Source organism: Brassica rapa, chromosome A10, assembly GCF_000309985.2.
Source record: "Brassica rapa cultivar Chiifu-401-42 chromosome A10, CAAS_Brap_v3.01, whole genome shotgun sequence".
Taxonomy (NCBI): domain Eukaryota; kingdom Viridiplantae; phylum Streptophyta; class Magnoliopsida; order Brassicales; family Brassicaceae; genus Brassica; species Brassica rapa.
Window position 1 is genome coordinate 17525764 of NC_024804.2, and position 19145 is coordinate 17544908.

A 19145-nucleotide genomic window follows, 5' to 3' on the forward strand; every position below is an offset into this window, starting at 1 on the left:
GAAAGACCAAAAATACATTTTCATAAATATTTTCTTCATTGTAAATACAAACTTTTTTTTTTTTTTGAAACACATTTATATTAAAAACCTTAACCGAAGTTAGGTGCAGCCATAATGGCAAGTTCAACATTCAGACTCTGTTTTGCTAAGCTGTCGGCAACTGTATTTCTCTCACGTGAGATCCAGTTGAAAGAAATAACATCAAAAGATGAAGCCAGAGACTTTAAGTCTGCTAAAATACCATATAAACCAGCGAGGGAAGATCCAGATTTGAGAGCTTTAACAAGGATTGCTGAGTGAGACTCACACTTGATCTTCGACAGTCCCAACTCTTTACACTTCAATATTGCCTCCCGGAGGGCGAGGCCTTCAGCAGCTAGCGGTGATGCCACATTTCGAGCAGGAATAGAATAAGAGGAGGTTCTATCATTTATCGCAATTGTCCATCCTAGCCCTGCACTCTGCTGTGTTTCACTCCATGCTGCATCTGACTTGACAAGGTAGACTCCGGGCGTGGACGCAGACTGACTGTAGATCGCCGGCTTTGAAGTCTGGGTGGTACATCCTTGACTGTGACCCCACTCTCGAGCTGATGCAATGGCTTTAGAAATCACTTCCTCCACTTTGATGATCCTGTTGTTGAATACGAGTTGATTTCTTGCTACCCACAGTTGCCATGCGATCCATGGAGCCAAACAGCCCAACACCACTCCCGTGGGAGGTAAAGATTTCCTCGAGCAGAGGCTTGTCCATAGGTTTTTTAGCTCCAAATCTAAAGATCCACTGATCTCAATAGCAGGGAACACTGGGGCAGAGTTCTATACCTGTTGAGCAAACCCACAATGAAGGAACAGATGATCTATAGATTCAGGTAAATTACACCTTTTACATTTTCCATCTACTTGTATATGTCTAGCCAGCAGAGCCTCTCCCACTGGAAGAGCTTCATGGAACGTTTTCCACAAATGTAAATACAAACTTACATTGTACATTTTTGACAGTGTAAATCTAGCGGTAAAACTTTAATTGTAGTCGCCGAGGGTGTTGTAGACAACGGTCACGCCTAGAGACCCGCATCGAAACGTTATACGCTTCCACGCGCCGATGTCGGAGACACGTTGGAATCGATCTAGCAATGAACGAAGCGACAACTCCGGTAAGTTTCATCTCATACATGACCCCTCAACGTATCCCTAAACTGTACCATTGTGTGTTTGTTCCATACGTTTAGACCGATCATTCATGTTAGATTGTTCATAGAGGTTATGTCATAAGCTTTGAATGTTTGTTTGATCTGGAGTCACTTTTGTTTGATCGTATAAGCTTTTCTTTTATGAGATTTTTATAGCTGCTTGAACATTGTTGGTGATCGAATGATGTTTATCTATCTTCTGTCCGTAGAGATGCAACACAGAAGAGTTGTAATAGAGAACAGTCATGGTGAGAAAGTCGTGGGAGTTTTGCATGATACCGGCTCAACGGAGACTGTTGTCATTTGCCATGGCTTTCGGTCCTCAAAGGTTTTCATCTTCTTTTATTAATTTAATAGCATTCTCATCAGTCTTCTTCTGTATTTGTGTTAATGTTTTGCTCTTATACTATAATCTTCTAGGATCGGATTCCCATGCGGACTATTGCCAATGTCTTTGAAAGAGCCATGATCAGTTCTTTCCGGTTTGATTTCGCTGGCAACGGGTGAATTGCAGCTTCCTTTTCTTTCTTTCAACAATGTAAGTGTATGTTGCTTGCTTTACTCGTGTTAATGGGCTTCTTCAGGGAAAGCCAAGGATCATTTGAGTATGGTAACTATCGCCGTGAAGCTGAAGATCTTCGCTCCGTTCTTCAACACTTGCGTGGGGAGAACCGTGAAATTTCTGCTATCATCGGACATAGCAAAGGTCTAAATAAAAACTTAAAAACTAAGGTGGATCTAATGATTTTTTTTAATAGAAAAAAGGTAAAATATGAAACACTGGAGCGTTGTTATTGTTGGCAGGTGGGAGTGTGGTACTTCTGTATGCAGCAAAGTACAAGGATGTGAAGACTGTTGTGAATATCTCTGGACGGTTTTATCTTGAAAGAGGAATAGAAATGCGGCTTGGTAAGGACTACTTGAAGAGAATCAAGGAGAATGGGTTCATCGATGTTAGGAACAGAAACGGTAAAATCTTCTTGTTAGAACATGTTGTGGCATGTTTTTTTTTTTTTTTTTTTTTGTGCACAAACTACTTCATTTAAATTAAGGGTTCGTTACAAAAGCTTTCAAGGTTTGCTTTGCCACCATATCAGCAGCCATTACAGAGCTTCTGTTTACCCAATGAAAGGAAACTGAACTAAAACATTCCGATAGAGTTCTAATATCCGAGAGGATTCCATGCAAATCTGAGATGTTTGAGCCCTCTTGTATTGCTGTCACCAATATCTTCGAGTCCGATTCAAAGGAGATTTGCTTGTAATCCCATAAAAGTGCCTGCTCCATTGCTGTAAGCATAGCTAGACCCTCCGCCACGAGGGGTGATTTCACGTGTGTGAAAATCTCTGAGTCTGATCTGACTTGACCACCACTCTGAGTTGTGAAAAACCAGGCTGCTCCCGCAGCCATCTTCTCTTCATTCCATGCCGCGTCCGACTTGCAGACTATGTCAAGTCTTTGTTCCTCCATCCTTTTAACTCTTCCAGTCTCTGTTGCCTTCGGTTGGATTTGGGCCGCTTCCCATTCCTTTGCCTCTACCAATGCCTTTGTAATCACTTCCTGCTCTGAGAAAACCTTCTCCCGAAAGATCTTGTGGTTCCTCGCTATCCATATAGTCCAGACAATCCAGGCCGCGATGTTACAAGTTTTAAGCCCAACTGGGGGAAGACAACTAGCTTGTTGCACCCTCTCCCATCCCGCTGTGAAATCTCCCACGTCATCCAACACAACACTGTCTTTGAAAGGCGCTTTTCTCCATACATCCTGCGCAAATTGACATTTGAAAAAGACATGCTCTATTGTTTCAATCTCACCACATCGTACACATACGCCGCTTGGGATAATGTTCCGCACAGCCAAGCTCTCATTCACCGGTAGACCTCTGTGCTTTGCTTTCCAAATTAGGAGCTTAAGCTTCATGGGGCTTTTAATATCCCAGATTTTCCTCATCCATTGGTAGCTTCCTTCCTCCCTGGGTGTTGGCTCCTCTGTTTTTCCTTCCACTGCGGCCTGATATCCTGTTTTTGTGCTATATACTCCCGAGCTATGCTTCAGCCATATCCTCTTGTCTGGTGCTCCTTCTTTGCTTGGTTTGATGCCATAGATTTGTGGGGCTGCGCTTGGTAAGGTTGCCTCAATCTTTTCTTTGTCCCAGCTGCGAGAGTTCTCCTGAAACAGTGACTTGACTAGATCATCCTTGGTTTGTTCAGTGGCTGGTCCCATAGGTCTCTCCAGCTTATTAGTATCTAGCCATGGGTCATTCCACAGTTGTATCGATTCTCCGTTCCCCACTGCCCATCCTAGATGCTTAACAATTAGGTCTCTGCCAATTAAAATGCCTCTCCACCCATGGGAACAGGAAGCTGGTGCGTGGGAATCTAAAAACGAGCTATCTTTGCAGTATTTCCCCGTAAGAATTCTCGCTAACAGGCCATTCGGATTGGTCAGTATACGCCAGCTTAGCTTACCCAGCAAAGCGTCGTTGAAACACTGGAGATCCCGTATTCCTAAGCCCCCATCATGCTTGGATCTTGTTATTTTTGCCCAAGATATCCAGGACATCTTCTTGTGGTCATGATCCGAGTCCCACCAAAAGCGCGTTAATGTGGATTGTATCCTTTTGATGAGAGACATTGGCAACTTGAAGCAAGACATCGAGTACGTCGGCATCGCTGAGAGGACTGATTTGAGCATAACCAATTTCCCCGCTGCAGATAAGAACCGAGTCGTCCAGCCGATAGCTTTCTGCCGTATCCTGTCGACGATTGAAGTGAAAAGATCTTTTTTCCTCCGGCCAAAGTGCTCTGGCAATCCCAAATACTTCCCCACTCCCCCCTCCTTTTGGATATCTAGATTCCTCTTCACCTTATCCTTCAACTCCTGCGGTGCTTTGCGTGAGAAGGTAATGGCCGATTTCATTTTGTTAATCTTCTGTCCCGAGGCTTGCTCATACTGTCTCAGTATGTCGTTTAGTGTCTTGATGCTTTGCTCATTAGTCCTACAGAAGAACATCGTGTCATCCGCGAAGAGGAGATGATTAACTCGCGGACATTCTGTTGCCACTCTTATTCCTTGTAGAGATCCATCGATTTGAGCTCTTGCACAGAGCCCGGATAACACTTCGCTGCACAGAATAAATATATACGGTGACAACGGATCACCTTGTCGGATCCCTCTTTCCGGGACTACTCTCCCTTTGGCTGCGTCGTTTATCAGGAAGGAGAAAGACACGGTCGTGACGCATTGCAGTATCAATTGGATCCATTTCTGGTGGAAACCCATCCTCTTAAGACACGGTCGAGACAACACCTTACCTTTTGTTCGTTGCAGGAAAGTTTGAATACCGAGTTACTGAAGAGAGTCTAATGGACCGTATCACAACCAATACTCATGAAGCATGTCTCTCAATTCATGAAAACTGCAGGTGCACTCTTGAAACCATCCTCATTATCATCAGACTAGAATGAGTTGTCTCTTTTGGTTTCAGTATGATAGCTGAACGTATGATTCTCTTAATGTTTCAGGGTGCTAACAGTTCATGGATCAAACGATATGATAGTGCATGTAACAGAAGCATCAGAATTCGCCAAATACATAAAGAATCATAAACTGTGTCTTATTGAAGGAGCTGATCATGAGTTCACTTCTCACCAGCATCAGCTTGCTTCTACTGTTTTATCATTCTTCAAACTGGATCTCAAGAAAGCTGATGATGATGTCAGTACAAGTAACCGAGACCACATAAGATCAGCGCTTATGATCAAGTCGCGAATTTAAATAGCTTCGTTCAATACAGGCTGCCAAGATTAACGTTTAGGGTGGTCTGGTTTAAGCACATCAAAAGTTCTTTTGATTGATAAAGTTTTTTCATGGCAGTTAACTATGCACACTCAGGTTGTCTTTTAAGGGATAATTCAATTTATACAATAAGCCAACCATCGATTCTTTGATCTGGATGTGGAATAAAGAAATCAGTCCTCATTTCAAAGCACATTTTAAATGTCATAAACAGAGATGCTTGGAGAAACCTGACAGGGATTATCACAACCGAAGAAAGAAAATAGTATATGATAATTCAACTATACGTTACGTTGCAAGTTATTATCTCGTAGCGTTTCCACCAAACACATGAACCTGCCATGCCAAAAAAAAAAAACTCAGGGCAGAGGTGGTCATCAACCAGCTTGAACCTTCTTCCCATCTTCAATGAAGAAAATGGATCTCTCAGGTACCTGGATATAGTCAATGCAACAGTGAAGAGGTTTTAGGGAAAAAAAAATCCATTTACAGAATTTATTCATACGAAAAAACAAACAAAGAAGGATAAGTAATGTTACGTCGGGCCAAGTGTCTGTAATGAACTCAACGATGTCATAGATTATATCCCCTTGAACATCAATCTGCTCCTTTTCAGTTGGTCCCTGAAACGCAGAAACATAGATAAACTCTAAGCATAAGAGGAAGAAAAGGAAACAAACCGAGTGGTGCTGGCGCAGTTACAAAACATAACTCATAATTCATATTTGGTTTGCAATCTATAATCTAAATACCTTGACAACTGATGCTCCAGTGGCAAACTTCTTCCCAAGCTTTTTAGACGCGTCACTGAGTTTTATGCCTGATGAACAAATTTAAAGGGTCACAAGAATGAGGTTTTTTTTCAGCCAATAAGAATACAAAGATATCTCAACAAAGAAGCAAATAAAAACTCACCAAACAGTTCTAGTCCTTTCACGATGGTGATAGACTTGCGCTTGTTGCGCACAACCTTTTCAATAATAACTTCTTGTCTATCCTATATTACGATCCGTAACCATTAGATAATTAGACAAAAAGGGTTTACATAAAAGAGAAAGGAAACCTAAACGATAATATGTAGTCCACTGAAATGTGCTTGGGCTAAGCATGTCTGTTTTATAAAGTTACATGAAAACTTGGTAACATTCTAGGAAGGTTACACAAAACTACTCACTTTCTTTTTTAGTTTCCCTCCCGGAAGGCGCTTCGCTTCCTCCTTCTTTGATGTCCCTCCTATACATAAATTTGAAAACAAAAATTGAGAAATTCAGCAGAAGAAAAAGAAAATAGCTGAATCCTTTCCACAATAAGAATCAACACAAATCAGTTAACTCTAAAAAGAACATTTGCTCATTGATGTTTAACAGATTTCCCCAGCAAAAGAAAAAAAAATACAGATACTTCCAGCCACTAAGCAATATATAGTTTGAACTGTTCACAGCAACGTACAGTAAAAGATATGTGTAACTGCAATTTGCAAATAAAAGTGACGCATGCATGGTCCGAAGGGATAGATACCAGACTGAGATGAAGAGGGAGCACCATCAGCGCCACCGGAAGAGATTCCAACGGACTGGAGTTTGTCGGAGACATTATCTGCTGCCTTCTCATTAGCCTCTGAAATACACAATTAATAATAATCCATTTCAAATATCAATTAGTATGTCTTCTAAATCAGATTAAACTCTATCATCATAACCAGTAAGGATACAAAAGAAGCGAACGACAATAATCCAAAATACGTAAGTGCCGACATGATATTTGATTAAGACATGATAGGAATATCAATCAAGTTTAAGACAAAGTGTGAGTTTCTCAGACCCTCAAAGAATCGAGACAATAATAATAATAATCTAAAAGTTTGGATATTTAAAACAGGAATCAATCAATAATCACTAGCCGACAATCTAAATCAAACTAGCACAGAGAAGTGGTCGAAGCTTTTTTGGATTAGGGTTTTCATAAAATAAGATGTAGGGTACCTTTGTTCAAAAAAAAAAAAAAAAAGATGTAGGGTACCTTTGAGGAGATCAGGATAGAGATCGGGTGCGTTTTCGACGAGCCATGGCTTGCATCTTCCGAAATCGGGACCGAACTCGCAGTATTCAGCTGGAAGAGAGCAAACTCCGCAGTACAAAACCTTCGCCGGCTCCAGCTTCTCTGCCATGGATTACGATGTTCTTCCCTTTCCAGAAGCGAAGTTAGTGATATAGGGAGAGAATCTGATTTCTACGGCGGGATTATACCACCAAGACAATGGTGTCGGAAACCGAAGACAGAAGTGAAAACGCTTAGGACATGTGTTGGGTTCCTCAAATTATATTTGGGCCTGGGCCTTTCTTCGTTTTCTCTTTCAGTTTCTTCGTTTATGGGCTCTTCTTCAAAATATGGTAAAGTTGGTGAAATAATTAAGTTTTCATATGCACGTTCTCTTAAATGAGCTGATATTATGTGAGAGATCGATCATATGGTTCAACATCTTTTTCCATTGTGTGTCTTCAACATTGTCTCTTTCTTTATGCATCTTTAAGGTAACTGTTTACGTGTTGTATTTCACGATCTCACATTCAATTCTCACTATAACTTGTTTTGTTCTCAACTAATGCAGTCACTGCCATCTCCAGCTTTTTAGTACTCTAGTACTTATATTACATTTATGCTTTCTATCCCATCTATACTATTAAAGAAAAATCTTTCTTAGGATTATGCCCCTGATTTTTTAAAAAAATTACAAAACATACCATTACTTTTTTTAATATCTTTAATGATCTACAGAAATTTAAAACCCATTCGTTAGGTCCAAATTGAACCATTGTTAACCCATTAGACCATTTTGTTTAAAATATATTTAGTGAAAATCATTCAAAAGATTGTTTTATTTTTTATACAGGGATTATATATTTAAGAGATAAACAAATATATTAATCCATTATTCCAATTTGTGTAAAATATCTATACTTAAAATCATAAAAAGCCTATTTTATTTTTATTGAGCTTATACATTTAAGAAATAAACAAATTAATATATGTGATATATTTAAGAATTAAACAAACAACGGATTTGCAGTCCTATATGTGTAAACCCAATTTTACTAATAACAAATAAATTAAATTACAATTTATAAAAATAAAAACCATATTATATAATAAACTATTCAAACACGCACTAATTACAATTACAATTTATAAAAATAAGATCATATTAGATAATAAAATATTGAAACATATCCTTATCTAATTAGAAATAATATTAAAATTGAAAAATTGACATTTTAATAGATAGAATACCCGTATCTAGTTCATAACTTAAATAAGAAACACCCAAAAGAAAAAGAAAAAAAACAAACAAAAATCCAAAGAAAATTTTCAGAAGGTGAATTCTCAGGCCTTCTCTACTAAGTACTAACAACAACTCTCTCTCTGACTCTTCTCTGCAAATTTTTAACTAAAAACTGAGAAATAAAATTTCTCTTGGATCATTCCACAAGTTATATAAAATCTAGAAAATGACCCATAAAATTATCAATCCTGCTTCCTTTAAAAACTCCACTTCCAGACCTTGACGCTAAGGCCAACATTATCAGTTAGTCCCTTAAGGGTCCCTAAGAAGGGGGAGGGGCCACAAAACATCAGGACCGAGGAAAAAAAAAGAGGAAAAGCCCCTAAATAAGGGACAAATGAGGTGAGTCCTTGTGAGTCCTTGTACTATTCATTTGGGGACTTTCATTTGGGGACCTATTGATAATGTTGCCCTAAGATCAGACTTACACTTACTTTGTTTCGATGTCGCCACGGTCGGAGTTTTACCTTTAGGCACCGTCCCTTCGTATCCTCGACACGTCACTTTGATCTCCACTCCTTCGCTCTTCACCTTCCCCATCTGCATTTTCACCTTCGTCCGCATCTCTATCTCCAACCCCACGCGCGGCCTCGTCAGATCTGTCTTCAGATGCCGAGCTTCTTCCGGATCCAGCTCACGCGCCGACGTAGACGTCGCGATCACGCCGCGAAACGTCGTCTTGTTCTTGTTATCACTAAAGAAGGCCGGGACCGTTCCGTTCGCAAGCGTCTCACCTGATTTCGCTGACTTGACGGTGACGGCGAGGGGATGGTAGGAGAAGGTTAGGTGCTGGTTAGGATTCTCGGAGAGTAAGGTGAAGTTGAAGAAGGAAGAGAGGTGGGAGACGGAAGTATCCGAGGCGGTGGTGAGGTTCACGCGGCTGATTCGAAGCGACGGGACGGAGAACGACGGAGGACGAGGGTGGTAGATCACGTACACGGCGGTGGCGGCTATTGCGGCCATGAGAGCGAGGAGAAGGAAGATTAAGATGGACCAGAAACAGCAGCAGCAGCAAACTCGCCGGCAGCTTGGACGAGATTGGTGGTGGTGATGGCGGCTGTAAGGCTGTGGGCGGTAAACCGGACGGTTAGCTGGAATGTAGACTTGAGGTTTCTGGTTAGACATGCCGTTGGATGTTCCGTTACCGTTAACGGTAGTTGGAGCAGGAGGAGGAGGTGCTGAGTTAGCACCGGGTGGAACTCCGTTAGTGGCGGTTGGTGGCTTTGAAGCAGGGAAGACTCGGTCAGTCATCTTCAGTTTATGTCTCTGTTCAGATCTGAGCGAGCACGCAAAACAGATATTAAGATAGAGAGAGAGCGGGGTGAAGGAGATAGAGATAGAGATAGAGAGAGACAACACTGAGTTTTTTTTGTGGAATCTTTAAATTTGATAGGTTTTGTATCATTAATTATAAATTATTTTGCTTTTTAATTGTTTTTGGTTTTCAGCTCTGAATGTTTATGACTTCCATGCCAAGTCTGTGGAATCTTCATTGGGCGGTAAATAAATAGTTAATGTATTAATTTCTAACTCTTTCACGTTTAGTAAATAATAACTGAAAGTAGACTACATAAGTACATACTAGTAGAATTTGGATGATTGCTATGATTCGGAAAATAATGTATTTTCTTGAGAAATGACGGGCAGTAATAACATTGTAGATAAATGAAAAAAATCAAAGTGTGAAAAATAAAATAATGGAAACTATAGTCCACCGACAGATAGTGGTAGCAGTTCACCTTTTTCTCCAAATTGAATTTAAGTCAGTGTGCAGGGTTTAAAAAAAATAAGTGTGTGTAGATACTGGAGTAATTGATTAGGGATCCGAAAGTTGGTATTAATAGGTCTGGGCATTCGGGGTACCAATCGGGTTTCGGTTTTATCCAATCGGGTTTCGGTTTTTCGGGTTTATCAAAATCAGCCCCATTCGGATTATATGAAAGTTCGGTTCGGGTTCTATCGGGTTCGGATCGGGGTTAGTAAATCTTCAAAGAACCGGTACAATCCAATATACTTTCGGGTTCGGGTCCCAATCGGTTTTTCAGTTTAAAAGTACCTGATTTTTACCTATTTAATAACCAAAACATGAGTAAAATCGGTTCTTCAATTTTAAAATACCTGATTTGTACATATTGTGTAACCAAAACTTAAGTAAAATCGATTCAAAAATAAAGAACATCAATCGTGATCATTCAAAATCAAGCGAAAAGTAAACATATTTACTGATAGAACGAAAACCAAATAAATAAAAGCATAAAACGAAAACTAAGTTCTCATGAAATGAAAAACATTGTTTAACGAAAACAAAATCAAAATCTAATTAAATACTTCAAGATTCAACGGCCATCTTTAACCATCAACCTTCATGTAATAGAACCACCAACCTTCATGTAATAGATAAGTATTTTAGATGTTCAATATTTCCTAGTGTATTTTAGATACATATTAGGAATTGAGATCATGTTTGGTACAAGATCTTTTCGAGGTTTTGAATGTTTCGGGTTCTATCGGATATCCATTTAGAATCGGGTTCGGTTCGGATAATACCCATAACCCGAAATACCACAAAACAAGACTCATTCGGTATTTACGTCGGGTTCGGATCGGTTCGGATTCATTTTTATCGGATCGGATTCGGTTCGGGTTTTCGGGTTCGGTTTATTTGCCCAGCCCTAGGTATTAACATGTAAACCACTCTAATTAGAATAAGTATTTTTCTTCAGAGAGAGTAAATCCCAAGTCAATTATTATTTCAACGCCTCATCGGCAATGCTGCTCTGATTTCAATTATGTTAATCCTTTATTTTCGTGCTCTCAGTTGCCAAGATTATTAAATACAGTACTAATTCAATAGCTTGAACTATACTGTAGTAGTTAAATTCTATCCAATATTTTATCCTTTACCAACCCGCGAGTGTGTTCTTCAAAATGTCTGAAGTCTGAACAGATTATGGAAACATCATACATCCAATAACAAATGTCAAATAGTATTGTTTACTCTAATTAATAACAAGTGGCAAAATACTGTTTTCTGCTCTTGATCAATACTACTAATACTAGAATGTTGGTTATGGAAAGTTTGGGCCTTATATTTTGTTTCACGTTCTCTACGGCTCTTGGATGAAAGCGTTTGTTGAGTGCAACAGATCAATCGTAACCCCATGGAGTTCTCAATATAAAATTTTCAAAATACATATTTATATATGTATGTATAATAAATATTAGTATTTAATTGTGTATAATTTTAAAATAGCACTCAACAAACGTTTTTACACAACATGCAATAAAAAACTCGTTTCAAAAACCTGCCCTGTAAACCGTACTACTCGTTTCCTCTTTAACGAGAACTAAGAAGCATCTCTCCTTTTTTTTTTTTGTCACAAGAAGCATCTCTCCTACAAATAGTTTACAAAAGATGGGTATTCACGTCAAATATTTATGTTATTGCGCCGTGATGATGGATTCTCAAGATACTTGTCACTGCTCATATGATATGACAGAACAAAGGAAGAAGTGGAAAAGACATGTGTGACTGTAAACTCAGCTACTTTTGTTTTACTGAAACATGGTTCTTCAGATATAGAGATACAGAGCATAGTGAATCAGATACGCACAATACAAAAGATCAAACAACAACTAAAACTTATAATGTGATAATCTGTCTGATGCGAAAACAAAAAATATTTGGAATCATCTGAAATTATTTTAATCCAACCTTCTTTCTTTGCAGGCCTTCTACTTCTAGTTTGGTTGGTTGATTTTCTTCTTTGAGATTTTTCCCTTAGGTTTAAGAAAGCTATACAAAATAGGGAATAAACAATACATAATTAATTGATTCACTGAGACAAATCTAGTATATAGTTTTAGTTTAAAAAAAAAAAACAGTCGAGAAGATTACCTCTTTAACGACGTGTGGGGCTTATTCTTCTGCGTTTGGTTCGGCCAAAACGGTTGATAAACCACTCTGGTTTGTAGGAAACCACTATGTATCCCATCGTGAATCCAAATGCAATACCAGGTATGAAACCAATTGCAGCTGCTATCCAACTTATCACCTCCTCTTGGCCATCTTCTTCTTCTTCCTTCGACAATTCAGACGGTTGTGATGTTTTCCCGTGAATATCTACACAAGCTTGATTAAGTGAAGGGCCATAAAGTCCCGGGTTGTCCTTGAAAGAACTGCATGGCTGCGTTCGAAATTGAGTGCCCCCTGGCACTAGTCCCACAAGCTGGTTATGAGAGAAGTTCATGTAAGCAAGGTAGGAGAGGTTCCCTAGCTCTTGTGGAATTTCTCCCGTAAGCTTGTTTCTGGAAAGGTCCAGTGACTCGAGAGACGAGAGGTTCCCCACAGACGACGGGATGTGGCCGGTGAAAGCATTGCCTGATAAGTTGAGCACAAGGAGCTCTTTCAACAAACCGATGGAAGATGGAATCACTCCTTCAAATTCGTTCTCCGAAAAGTCTAGCGCTGTGTAGATATATAAGATACGTACCAGCTCCATCTCTACACCTTTGTTCATCAAAACCATCGAATCAAAATAATAGGCTGTACTCATATAGTTTCCGTTAGATTGATCTCCAATAGAGTGCATTGCTGTCCAATTCACAAAGAAGTCCGATGGCAACGTTCCGTTGAACCGATTATGCGATATATCGATGATCCGCAGTTTAGAAAACCGAGTTTGATGTACTGGTCCATGGAATGCATTGGAGCGAAGGACAAGAACTTGTAGCTCGGGGAGAGAACTCAACCAGGATGGAAACGTGTCGTTGAATCTGTTGCTTTCCACATTCAAAACTTCAAGAAAAGAGTTAGCGATCAAAGATCTCGGAAGCTTTCCAACCAGTTTGTTATGACCGATGTCCAAAGACTTTAGACCTCTTGATATAATCTTTGGAAGACGTCCGCTTAGACAGTTGTCTCTAAGATTTAGAGCTTCAAGGACACTACTACTGAACTTTCCGACACAACGTGGGAATGAACCGTTGAATCTGTTGCTAGATAAATCGAGAATGATTAGAGAGTGCAACTCACATATGAAACTGGGGATCCCGCCCGTGAAATTGTTGTTGGCGCCGGAAAAGTAAAACAGAGAAGATGGTTGCAGGAGTTTTTCCGGACTCTCGAAACTGACGAAAGTGTTGTTGGAAAGATCCAGATATTGAAGAGTTGATAGCTCCCATAACCATCCAGGGACTTGACCTTTGATTTTGTTGTTGGAAATGTCTAGTCTCCACATGTTGTGTTGAGTTCGTATGAACCCTGGAAACTCGGTGGTGATTCCGCATCCTGACAAGTACAGATCGCTTAATAACGGAGGATCTGGAACTGAACTTCGCTTTTCATACGTAACGTGGTTTCCCGAGAGATTCAGAGATTTTAGTGACTTGAAAGATGATAAGATAGCATTCAAGTCAAACGTAGTGGTGGTGTTCAAGTCGGAGATGTCGAGTTCTACGAGTGACTTGAGATTCCAGAGAATGCTAAGGTCAAGTGCTAAGCCTTGGGTGTTGAGATGCGAAAGGTCAAGTGTATCAAGGTTGACTAATTTGGAGATGGATCTGGGAATCGATCCCACGAAGTTGTTATTCCCGAGTAGTAGTTGCATTAGCTTTGATGATGAAGATACGTTCCCAAAATCAAGTGTACCGTTTAGTTGGTTACCTTCCAAAGTAACGTAAAGCAAAGAAGGGATGCTAAAGAGGGAAGAAGGAAGAGTTCCAGTTAAAGCGTTACCACCTATGTAAAAGGCCACCAAGTTGGAGAGTGAGCTTATGTTAGGTGGAAGCATGCCTGTGAACTGGTTGTCATAGAGTGATAAAGATAACAATTTTGTTAGATTTAGTAGCGTCGTAACAGGAAAGTTACCACTAAGCTCGTTGTCTGCAGCATATAAGCCGGTGAGATGTTTCAATCTGCCAAAAGAAGATGGGATTTTACCAATAAGTTTGTTCTGGGAGAGATCGAGAATGGTGAGGTTAGAAAGGTTTCCAAGTGAAGATGGGATTTCACCATTAAAAGCATTTTTTGAAAGATCAAGAAAGGTTAGCTTAGAAAGATTTCCAAGCGAAGATGGAATGTTACCACTGAAATAATTGTCTGAAAGGTCGAGAGCTTGTAAAAAAGGAAGACTTTGAAGCTTCAAAATAGTGTTTTTGGAATTGAGCTCGCCATGGATGCAGTTGCCACCAAGGTTCAGCTCAATCACATCCCCAAAAGTGGCATCACATGCGATACCATCCCAAGAACAGCAGTCGCTGTTATTCACCCATGACACCGTCCAGCCGGAACAAGGCTTCTGAATCTGGAACTCGTAGAAGTATTACAAAGAGACCTAAACAAATAGAAGAATGTAATAAGTTTGCCCACGTTACACGTAGCATTAATAAATGAGTTTACGACGTAAACTTTACGACTTGACTTTTCTTTGGGGTTTCTTCCTGGGCTCATCACTTAAATGACTCGTCACAAATTACAGCAGACCAACGGTTCAACTAACCACCACCACTCCAAGTCATATCAGCGGTTATCCAAAACCGGACCCGACAAAGCCACGTGTAACTTAACTCTTTGACAAAACCCTAGTTTCAGCGCCACTGTTTCAGTCTCACTTCCAAACAACTCACAATCTCTCCACCAGACATGGCGTCATCTACTCAGCTCCTCTCCCAACCTCCATCTCTCCGCGGAAACCTAAACCGATACCAATCCTCCCTCCCAAGAATCTCAATTCTGTCTCTCAAGTCCACCTCGAAACCACTTAACCGCCTCTCCGTCAAAGCCACCGCCGCCGCATCCCAAAACTCGGTGAAAACCCCGACGAAGGATGCTGCGTTCAAGCACTGTTTCAAGAAATCCTCAGATGGGTTCCTCTACTGCGAGGGAACTAAGGTTGAGGATATCATGGAGAGCGTCGAGAGAAGACCTTTTTACTTGTACAGCAAGCCTCAGATCACGAGGAACGTCGAGGCTTACAAAGAGGCCTTGGAAGGTGTGAGGTCCGTCATTGGCTACGCTATTAAAGCTAATAACAACCTCAAGATTCTGGAGCATTTGAGGAGTAAAGGATGTGGTGCTGTCCTCGTTAGTGGGAACGAGCTCAGGCTTGCTCTTCTCGCTGGTTTCGATCCAACAAAGTAAACATTATTGTTATAGATTGTTTGAGTTGGCCTAGTGGCTGTTGTGATAGTTGTTGATTATGTATTTGCTTTATAAATGAATAGGTGTATTTTCAATGGAAATGGGAAGCTGTTGGAGGATTTAGTTTTAGCTGCTCAAGAAGGAGTTTTTGTAAATGTTGATAGTGAGTTTGACTTGGAGAATATTGTGGAAGCTTCGAGAATCTCTGGTAAGCAGGTCAATGTTCTGCTGCGTATCAATCCTGATGTGGATCCTCAGGTATGGTTTCTTTGTTAGCATAATAGATTTTTCTACAGAGATATGGATATGAGTGAGTTTTTTTTTTCTTCAGGTGCATCCATATGTAGCTACGGGGAACAAGAACTCAAAGTTTGGTATCAGGAACGAGAAGCTTCAGTGGTTTCTCGATGAGGTGAAGGCTCATCCCAATGAGCTCAAGCTAGTTGGAGCTCATTGCCATCTTGGCTCCACCATTACAAAGGTGGATATATTCAGAGATGCTGCGGTTCTCATGGTGGAGTACATTGATGAGATCAGGCGTCAAGGGTTTGAAGTTAGTTACTTGAACATTGGTGGTGGTTTAGGGATTGATTATTACCATGCCGGTGCTGTCCTTCCTACACCTATGGATCTCATCAACACAGTAAGAACAACATCTCAGAGACTCTTTCTTTCATTTTGGTAGAATTTTTACAATCTTTTGATGTATTGTTCCAGGTAAGAGAGCTTGTTCTGTCACGAGACTTGAATCTAATAATCGAGCCAGGGAGGTCGTTGATTGCAAACACGTGCTGTTTCGTCAACCATGTAACCGGTGTGAAGACAAATGGAACTAAAAACTTTATTGTGATCGATGGAAGTATGGCTGAGCTAATCCGTCCCAGTCTTTATGATGCCTATCAGGTAATAAAATCATATATTTTTGTTACCTCCTTGGGAGTTATAGCTAAACATCTTCTTGTTTCTTATAATACAACAGCACATTGAGTTGGTCTCTCCTCCAGCACCTGAAGCAGAGGTTTCCAAATTCGACGTAGTGGGTCCTGTTTGTGAATCTGCTGATTTCTTGGGCAAAGACAGAGAGCTTCCCACTCCTCCAAAGGTGATAGATATAAGGATCTGATTCTGTTTGAAAGCTCAAGAAATAATGTGGAATCTAATGATTTAATTCTATTGGTTACAGGGAGCTGGTCTAGTGGTTCATGATGCTGGTGCATACTGTATGAGCATGGCTTCCACTTACAATCTCAAGATGCGTCCTCCAGAATACTGGGTAATTCACACATTTTCTTCTTGTTTTCTGGAGAAATCACTATTAGAGTTTATGATATGAATTTTAAACATTAGAGTGCTTTCTGTTTGGAGGAAAATTGATGAATGTGCTGTTTTTTGTGCAGGTTGAAGATGATGGATCGATCACTAAGATCAGGCATGCTGAGACATTCGAAGACCATTTGCGTTTCTTCAACGGTCTATAGATTTTCATTCATCATTGTTTGTTGCTATCTCCATTCACTTCTGTAATGCTATTGCTGTGTTAGATTTTCATGTTTTACTTGTTAAACCCAAAGTCTTCAAATAAGGTGATGAATAAGAAAAATAACACATTTCAATACAGTAAAAAGAAAGTGAGTCCATTGTATTTAAACTAAACTCAAAAGCTAAATCAAATTTATTAGTAAAAGCCAACAAAATTTACCTAATAATCCAACAAAATCTGCTGTCAAGGATCTGAATTACAAAAAAAATAGAGGGAAAGAGCAGTCATCAATGGATGTCAAGGATGGCCTTTGAGTTCACTTAATCTGCTTTTGGTTTCGTCATCACACACAAGAATAAAGAATGTCTCAGGTCTCAAGGAAGTCAAAGATCAAAGAAAGAACTAAAGAGACGGTTAGAAGAAGCTACCTCGGAAACCGAATGCTTCTGTACAAAAGCATAACGGTAAGTAAAACCATAGCCAATGCTGAACACAAATGTCCAAGCGAATGGCCACTAATTGTATATCCATTAAAATTGTATATTTTGCTGTCTGCAAGTCCTTCGATCTTGGAAACAGCGTGAGCAGCTGCATTCACAACGAATCACATATCAGAAGAGAGCGGATTCTCTAACTCAAAAGTGTTTTTTTTGAGTAACAAACCTGTTGCCAAGAGCCAGAACCTAGAGTGAGTGTACTTAGGAGGTAACAAAACGGTCATGACGGGAATCACCAGGCATGGAATCAACTGGAACGTGAGGCATAACCGGAGATCATTAAACACTCTGCCATCAACTAAAACACATATAATAACTTCAATCTGAACCTGCCTAAAAATCATTAACCCATATATACAAGAAGGTAATGTTTTTTTTTCTGTTATGATGTTACCTGGCGTAAGCAACGCTGAAAACTGATATGAACAGAAGCAAGACGAGGCAACTCAATCCTACTCTCTCCCCCGCTCTCTCAACCAAAAAACTAGAGAAAAGCGACGAATACGCAATCAATATCTGCAATATACCGTCATTAATCAAGAAACAGCTCTTCATAACCAACCATTAAAGCAAAAAGAACGACTTAATTTAATCATTCAACTTTACAGCTAAAAAATCTCTAAGAAGGTTCGTCTACGCTTCAGCTATAAGAAGATTCTAGTCGTTTTTTTGTACAATGTGCTTGTACAAACAAACCAAGAAAACTAAGCTATTCATAGAATCTGCAATCATCTAAGAGTCTTTGCATAGCTAGAGCTAAGCCGTGCTTAATCAATATCTACAACTACCAGTCGTTAATCAAGAAGCAGCTATGCCTAAGGTAAAGAAGACTCATTCCATAGACTAAAAAGAAGATACTAAAGCGAGTGATTAGTGAGAGGACGAACAGGCAAAGTGTCCCAGACGATTCTGTTGTCATCAGGTTTGAGATGGTAATAAGCAGAGCCAAAGGCCAAGCTTGAAACGCTTGCGTAGAACAGTGTCCATCCCCAGATCTCACCTTTCAAACTGCATTTAATTACATAATTGAGCTTATCATAAGCAATCAAAAAAACAAAGATGTTAAACATTAATAAGAACTCAGAAATAGAAAGAGAGAGAGAGGGAAGTCAACCTGATATTAAAGAAACTGCCTCCAAGGCAAAGAACAAAACCAAGAACACCAATAATAAGAAAAGGAAAGTTGGTCATGACATTCAATGTATTTGGCACTCCTGCTCATTAACCAACACAAAACACTTGTCTTTATTACACACATGCACATATAGAGAGATAGAAACAAGAGAGAGAGAGTGAGTACCCATGAAATTGCGTTTATCAGCGAAGACATGGTGTCTGAAGGAATGAAGAGGAACTTTGGGAGTGAAGAACATTAAGATTAGCCAGCATATTAACAACGATCCAACCAAAATTCGTTTCCTTTTCCATGTCCCGATCTGTTGATTCGTCAACCACACCATCAAAACCTCTCTCTTTCTCTCTAAAGGTCCAACCTTTTTTTTTTGTTTGTTTACGAAAAGTGTTATATAACTTTTTTTTTTCTTTCTCTCGGTGTCTGATTAATCTTCCAGGTTAAGAAAAGATGGTAAGATCTGCTGAGTGTCGCTTTCTTTCTTTCAAAATTTTCGATTTGAACAACGTGCGGCGAATCTCTTTCTTTCTTTCTTTTTTTTTTTTCCTTGATTCGGACGTGCTTG

The 19145-nt window shown here is 39.8% G+C and overlaps 6 protein-coding genes across 7 annotated transcripts; 2 read left to right on the top strand and 4 right to left on the bottom strand.

Moving 5' to 3' along the window:
- Positions 1 to 89: 89 nt before the first annotated feature.
- Positions 90 to 992, bottom strand: LOC103847539. Its single transcript, XM_009124632.1, has 2 exons — positions 984 to 992; positions 90 to 818 (listed from the first exon to the last, which is right to left on the bottom strand). Exons 1-2 carry the CDS (start codon positions 990 to 992, stop codon positions 90 to 92), a joined length of 738 nt encoding a protein of 245 aa, XP_009122880.1.
- Positions 480 to 5337, top strand: LOC103846683. Of its 2 annotated transcripts, none has more exons than XM_009123654.3 (9): positions 480 to 721; positions 800 to 871; positions 1002 to 1156; positions 1402 to 1520; positions 1613 to 1695; positions 1777 to 1898; positions 1997 to 2161; positions 4523 to 4616; positions 4717 to 5337. In XM_009123654.3, the coding sequence occupies exons 3-9, from the start codon at positions 1105 to 1107 to the stop codon at positions 4967 to 4969; spliced, it is 888 nt and encodes a 295-aa protein (XP_009121902.1). In that variant the 5' UTR covers positions 480 to 721; positions 800 to 871; positions 1002 to 1104; the 3' UTR covers positions 4970 to 5337. The 2 variants fall into 2 exon arrangements, with proteins under 2 accessions (XP_009121902.1, XP_009121903.1); XM_009123655.3 differs by having other exon boundaries at positions 486 to 721; positions 797 to 871.
- Positions 5156 to 9841, bottom strand: LOC103846684. The gene is made up of 8 exons (XM_009123656.3): positions 8708 to 9841; positions 7010 to 7162; positions 6509 to 6607; positions 6165 to 6223; positions 5906 to 5987; positions 5743 to 5810; positions 5530 to 5613; positions 5156 to 5424 (listed from the first exon to the last, which is right to left on the bottom strand). The coding sequence occupies exons 1-8, from the start codon at positions 9579 to 9581 to the stop codon at positions 5368 to 5370; spliced, it is 1476 nt and encodes a 491-aa protein (XP_009121904.2). The 5' UTR covers positions 9582 to 9841; the 3' UTR covers positions 5156 to 5367.
- Positions 9842 to 11847: 2006 nt separating this feature from the next.
- On the bottom strand, positions 11848 to 14653 carry LOC103847541 (receptor-like protein 32; the record flags this gene model as incomplete). Its single annotated transcript, XM_033282931.1, has 2 exons — positions 11848 to 12126; positions 12229 to 14653. A coding segment is annotated over one exon (2421 nt), but the record flags the coding sequence as incomplete, so codon positions are not given.
- A 211-nt stretch (positions 14654 to 14864) lies between these two features.
- LOC103846688 (diaminopimelate decarboxylase 2, chloroplastic) lies at positions 14865 to 17088 on the top strand. The gene is made up of 7 exons (XM_009123661.3): positions 14865 to 15467; positions 15555 to 15729; positions 15803 to 16114; positions 16189 to 16374; positions 16451 to 16573; positions 16655 to 16744; positions 16869 to 17088. The coding sequence occupies exons 1-7, from the start codon at positions 14974 to 14976 to the stop codon at positions 16947 to 16949; spliced, it is 1461 nt and encodes a 486-aa protein (XP_009121909.1). The 5' UTR covers positions 14865 to 14973; the 3' UTR covers positions 16950 to 17088.
- Positions 17063 to 19141, bottom strand: LOC103846687. Its single transcript, XM_009123660.3, has 7 exons — positions 18749 to 19141; positions 18563 to 18662; positions 18336 to 18456; positions 17843 to 17964; positions 17615 to 17736; positions 17380 to 17539; positions 17063 to 17276 (listed from the first exon to the last, which is right to left on the bottom strand). The coding sequence occupies exons 1-7, from the start codon at positions 18906 to 18908 to the stop codon at positions 17249 to 17251; spliced, it is 813 nt and encodes a 270-aa protein (XP_009121908.1). The 5' UTR covers positions 18909 to 19141; the 3' UTR covers positions 17063 to 17248.
- Between the last annotated feature and the right edge of the window lie 4 nt (positions 19142 to 19145).

Bases quoted from the DNA above. Each gene is read 5' to 3' on its own strand.
- LOC103846683 (XM_009123654.3), top strand. From the start codon at position 1,105: ATGTCGGAGACACGTTGGAATCGATCTAGCAATGAACGAAGCGACAAC. The intron at 1,899-1,996 runs GTCTAAATAAAA...TATTGTTGGCAG, and splicing joins TATCATCGGACATAGCAAAG to GTGGGAGTGTGGTACTTCTG. The intron at 4,617-4,716 runs GTGCACTCTTGA...TTAATGTTTCAG, and splicing joins TCAATTCATGAAAACTGCAG to GGTGCTAACAGTTCATGGAT.
- LOC103846684 (XM_009123656.3), bottom strand. From the start codon at position 9,581: ATGACTGACCGAGTCTTCCCTGCTTCAAAGCCACCAACCGCCACTAAC. The intron at 6,224-6,508 runs GTATCTATCCCT...ATTTATGTATAG, and splicing joins TCCCTCTTCATCTCAGTCTG to GAGGGACATCAAAGAAGGAG. The intron at 5,988-6,164 runs GTGAGTAGTTTT...ATCGTAATATAG, and splicing joins GAGGGAAACTAAAAAAGAAA to GATAGACAAGAAGTTATTAT.
- LOC103846688 (XM_009123661.3), top strand. From the start codon at position 14,974: ATGGCGTCATCTACTCAGCTCCTCTCCCAACCTCCATCTCTCCGCGGA. The intron at 15,730-15,802 runs GTATGGTTTCTT...TTTTTTCTTCAG, and splicing joins ATCCTGATGTGGATCCTCAG to GTGCATCCATATGTAGCTAC. The intron at 16,375-16,450 runs GTAATAAAATCA...ATAATACAACAG, and splicing joins GTCTTTATGATGCCTATCAG to CACATTGAGTTGGTCTCTCC.
- LOC103846687 (XM_009123660.3), bottom strand. From the start codon at position 18,908: ATGGTGTGGTTGACGAATCAACAGATCGGGACATGGAAAAGGAAACGA. The intron at 18,663-18,748 runs GTACTCACTCTC...GTTAATGAGCAG, and splicing joins TGATAAACGCAATTTCATGG to GAGTGCCAAATACATTGAAT. The intron at 17,965-18,335 runs GTTCGTCCTCTC...GGTATATTGCAG, and splicing joins TCGTCTGGGACACTTTGCCT to ATATTGATTGCGTATTCGTC.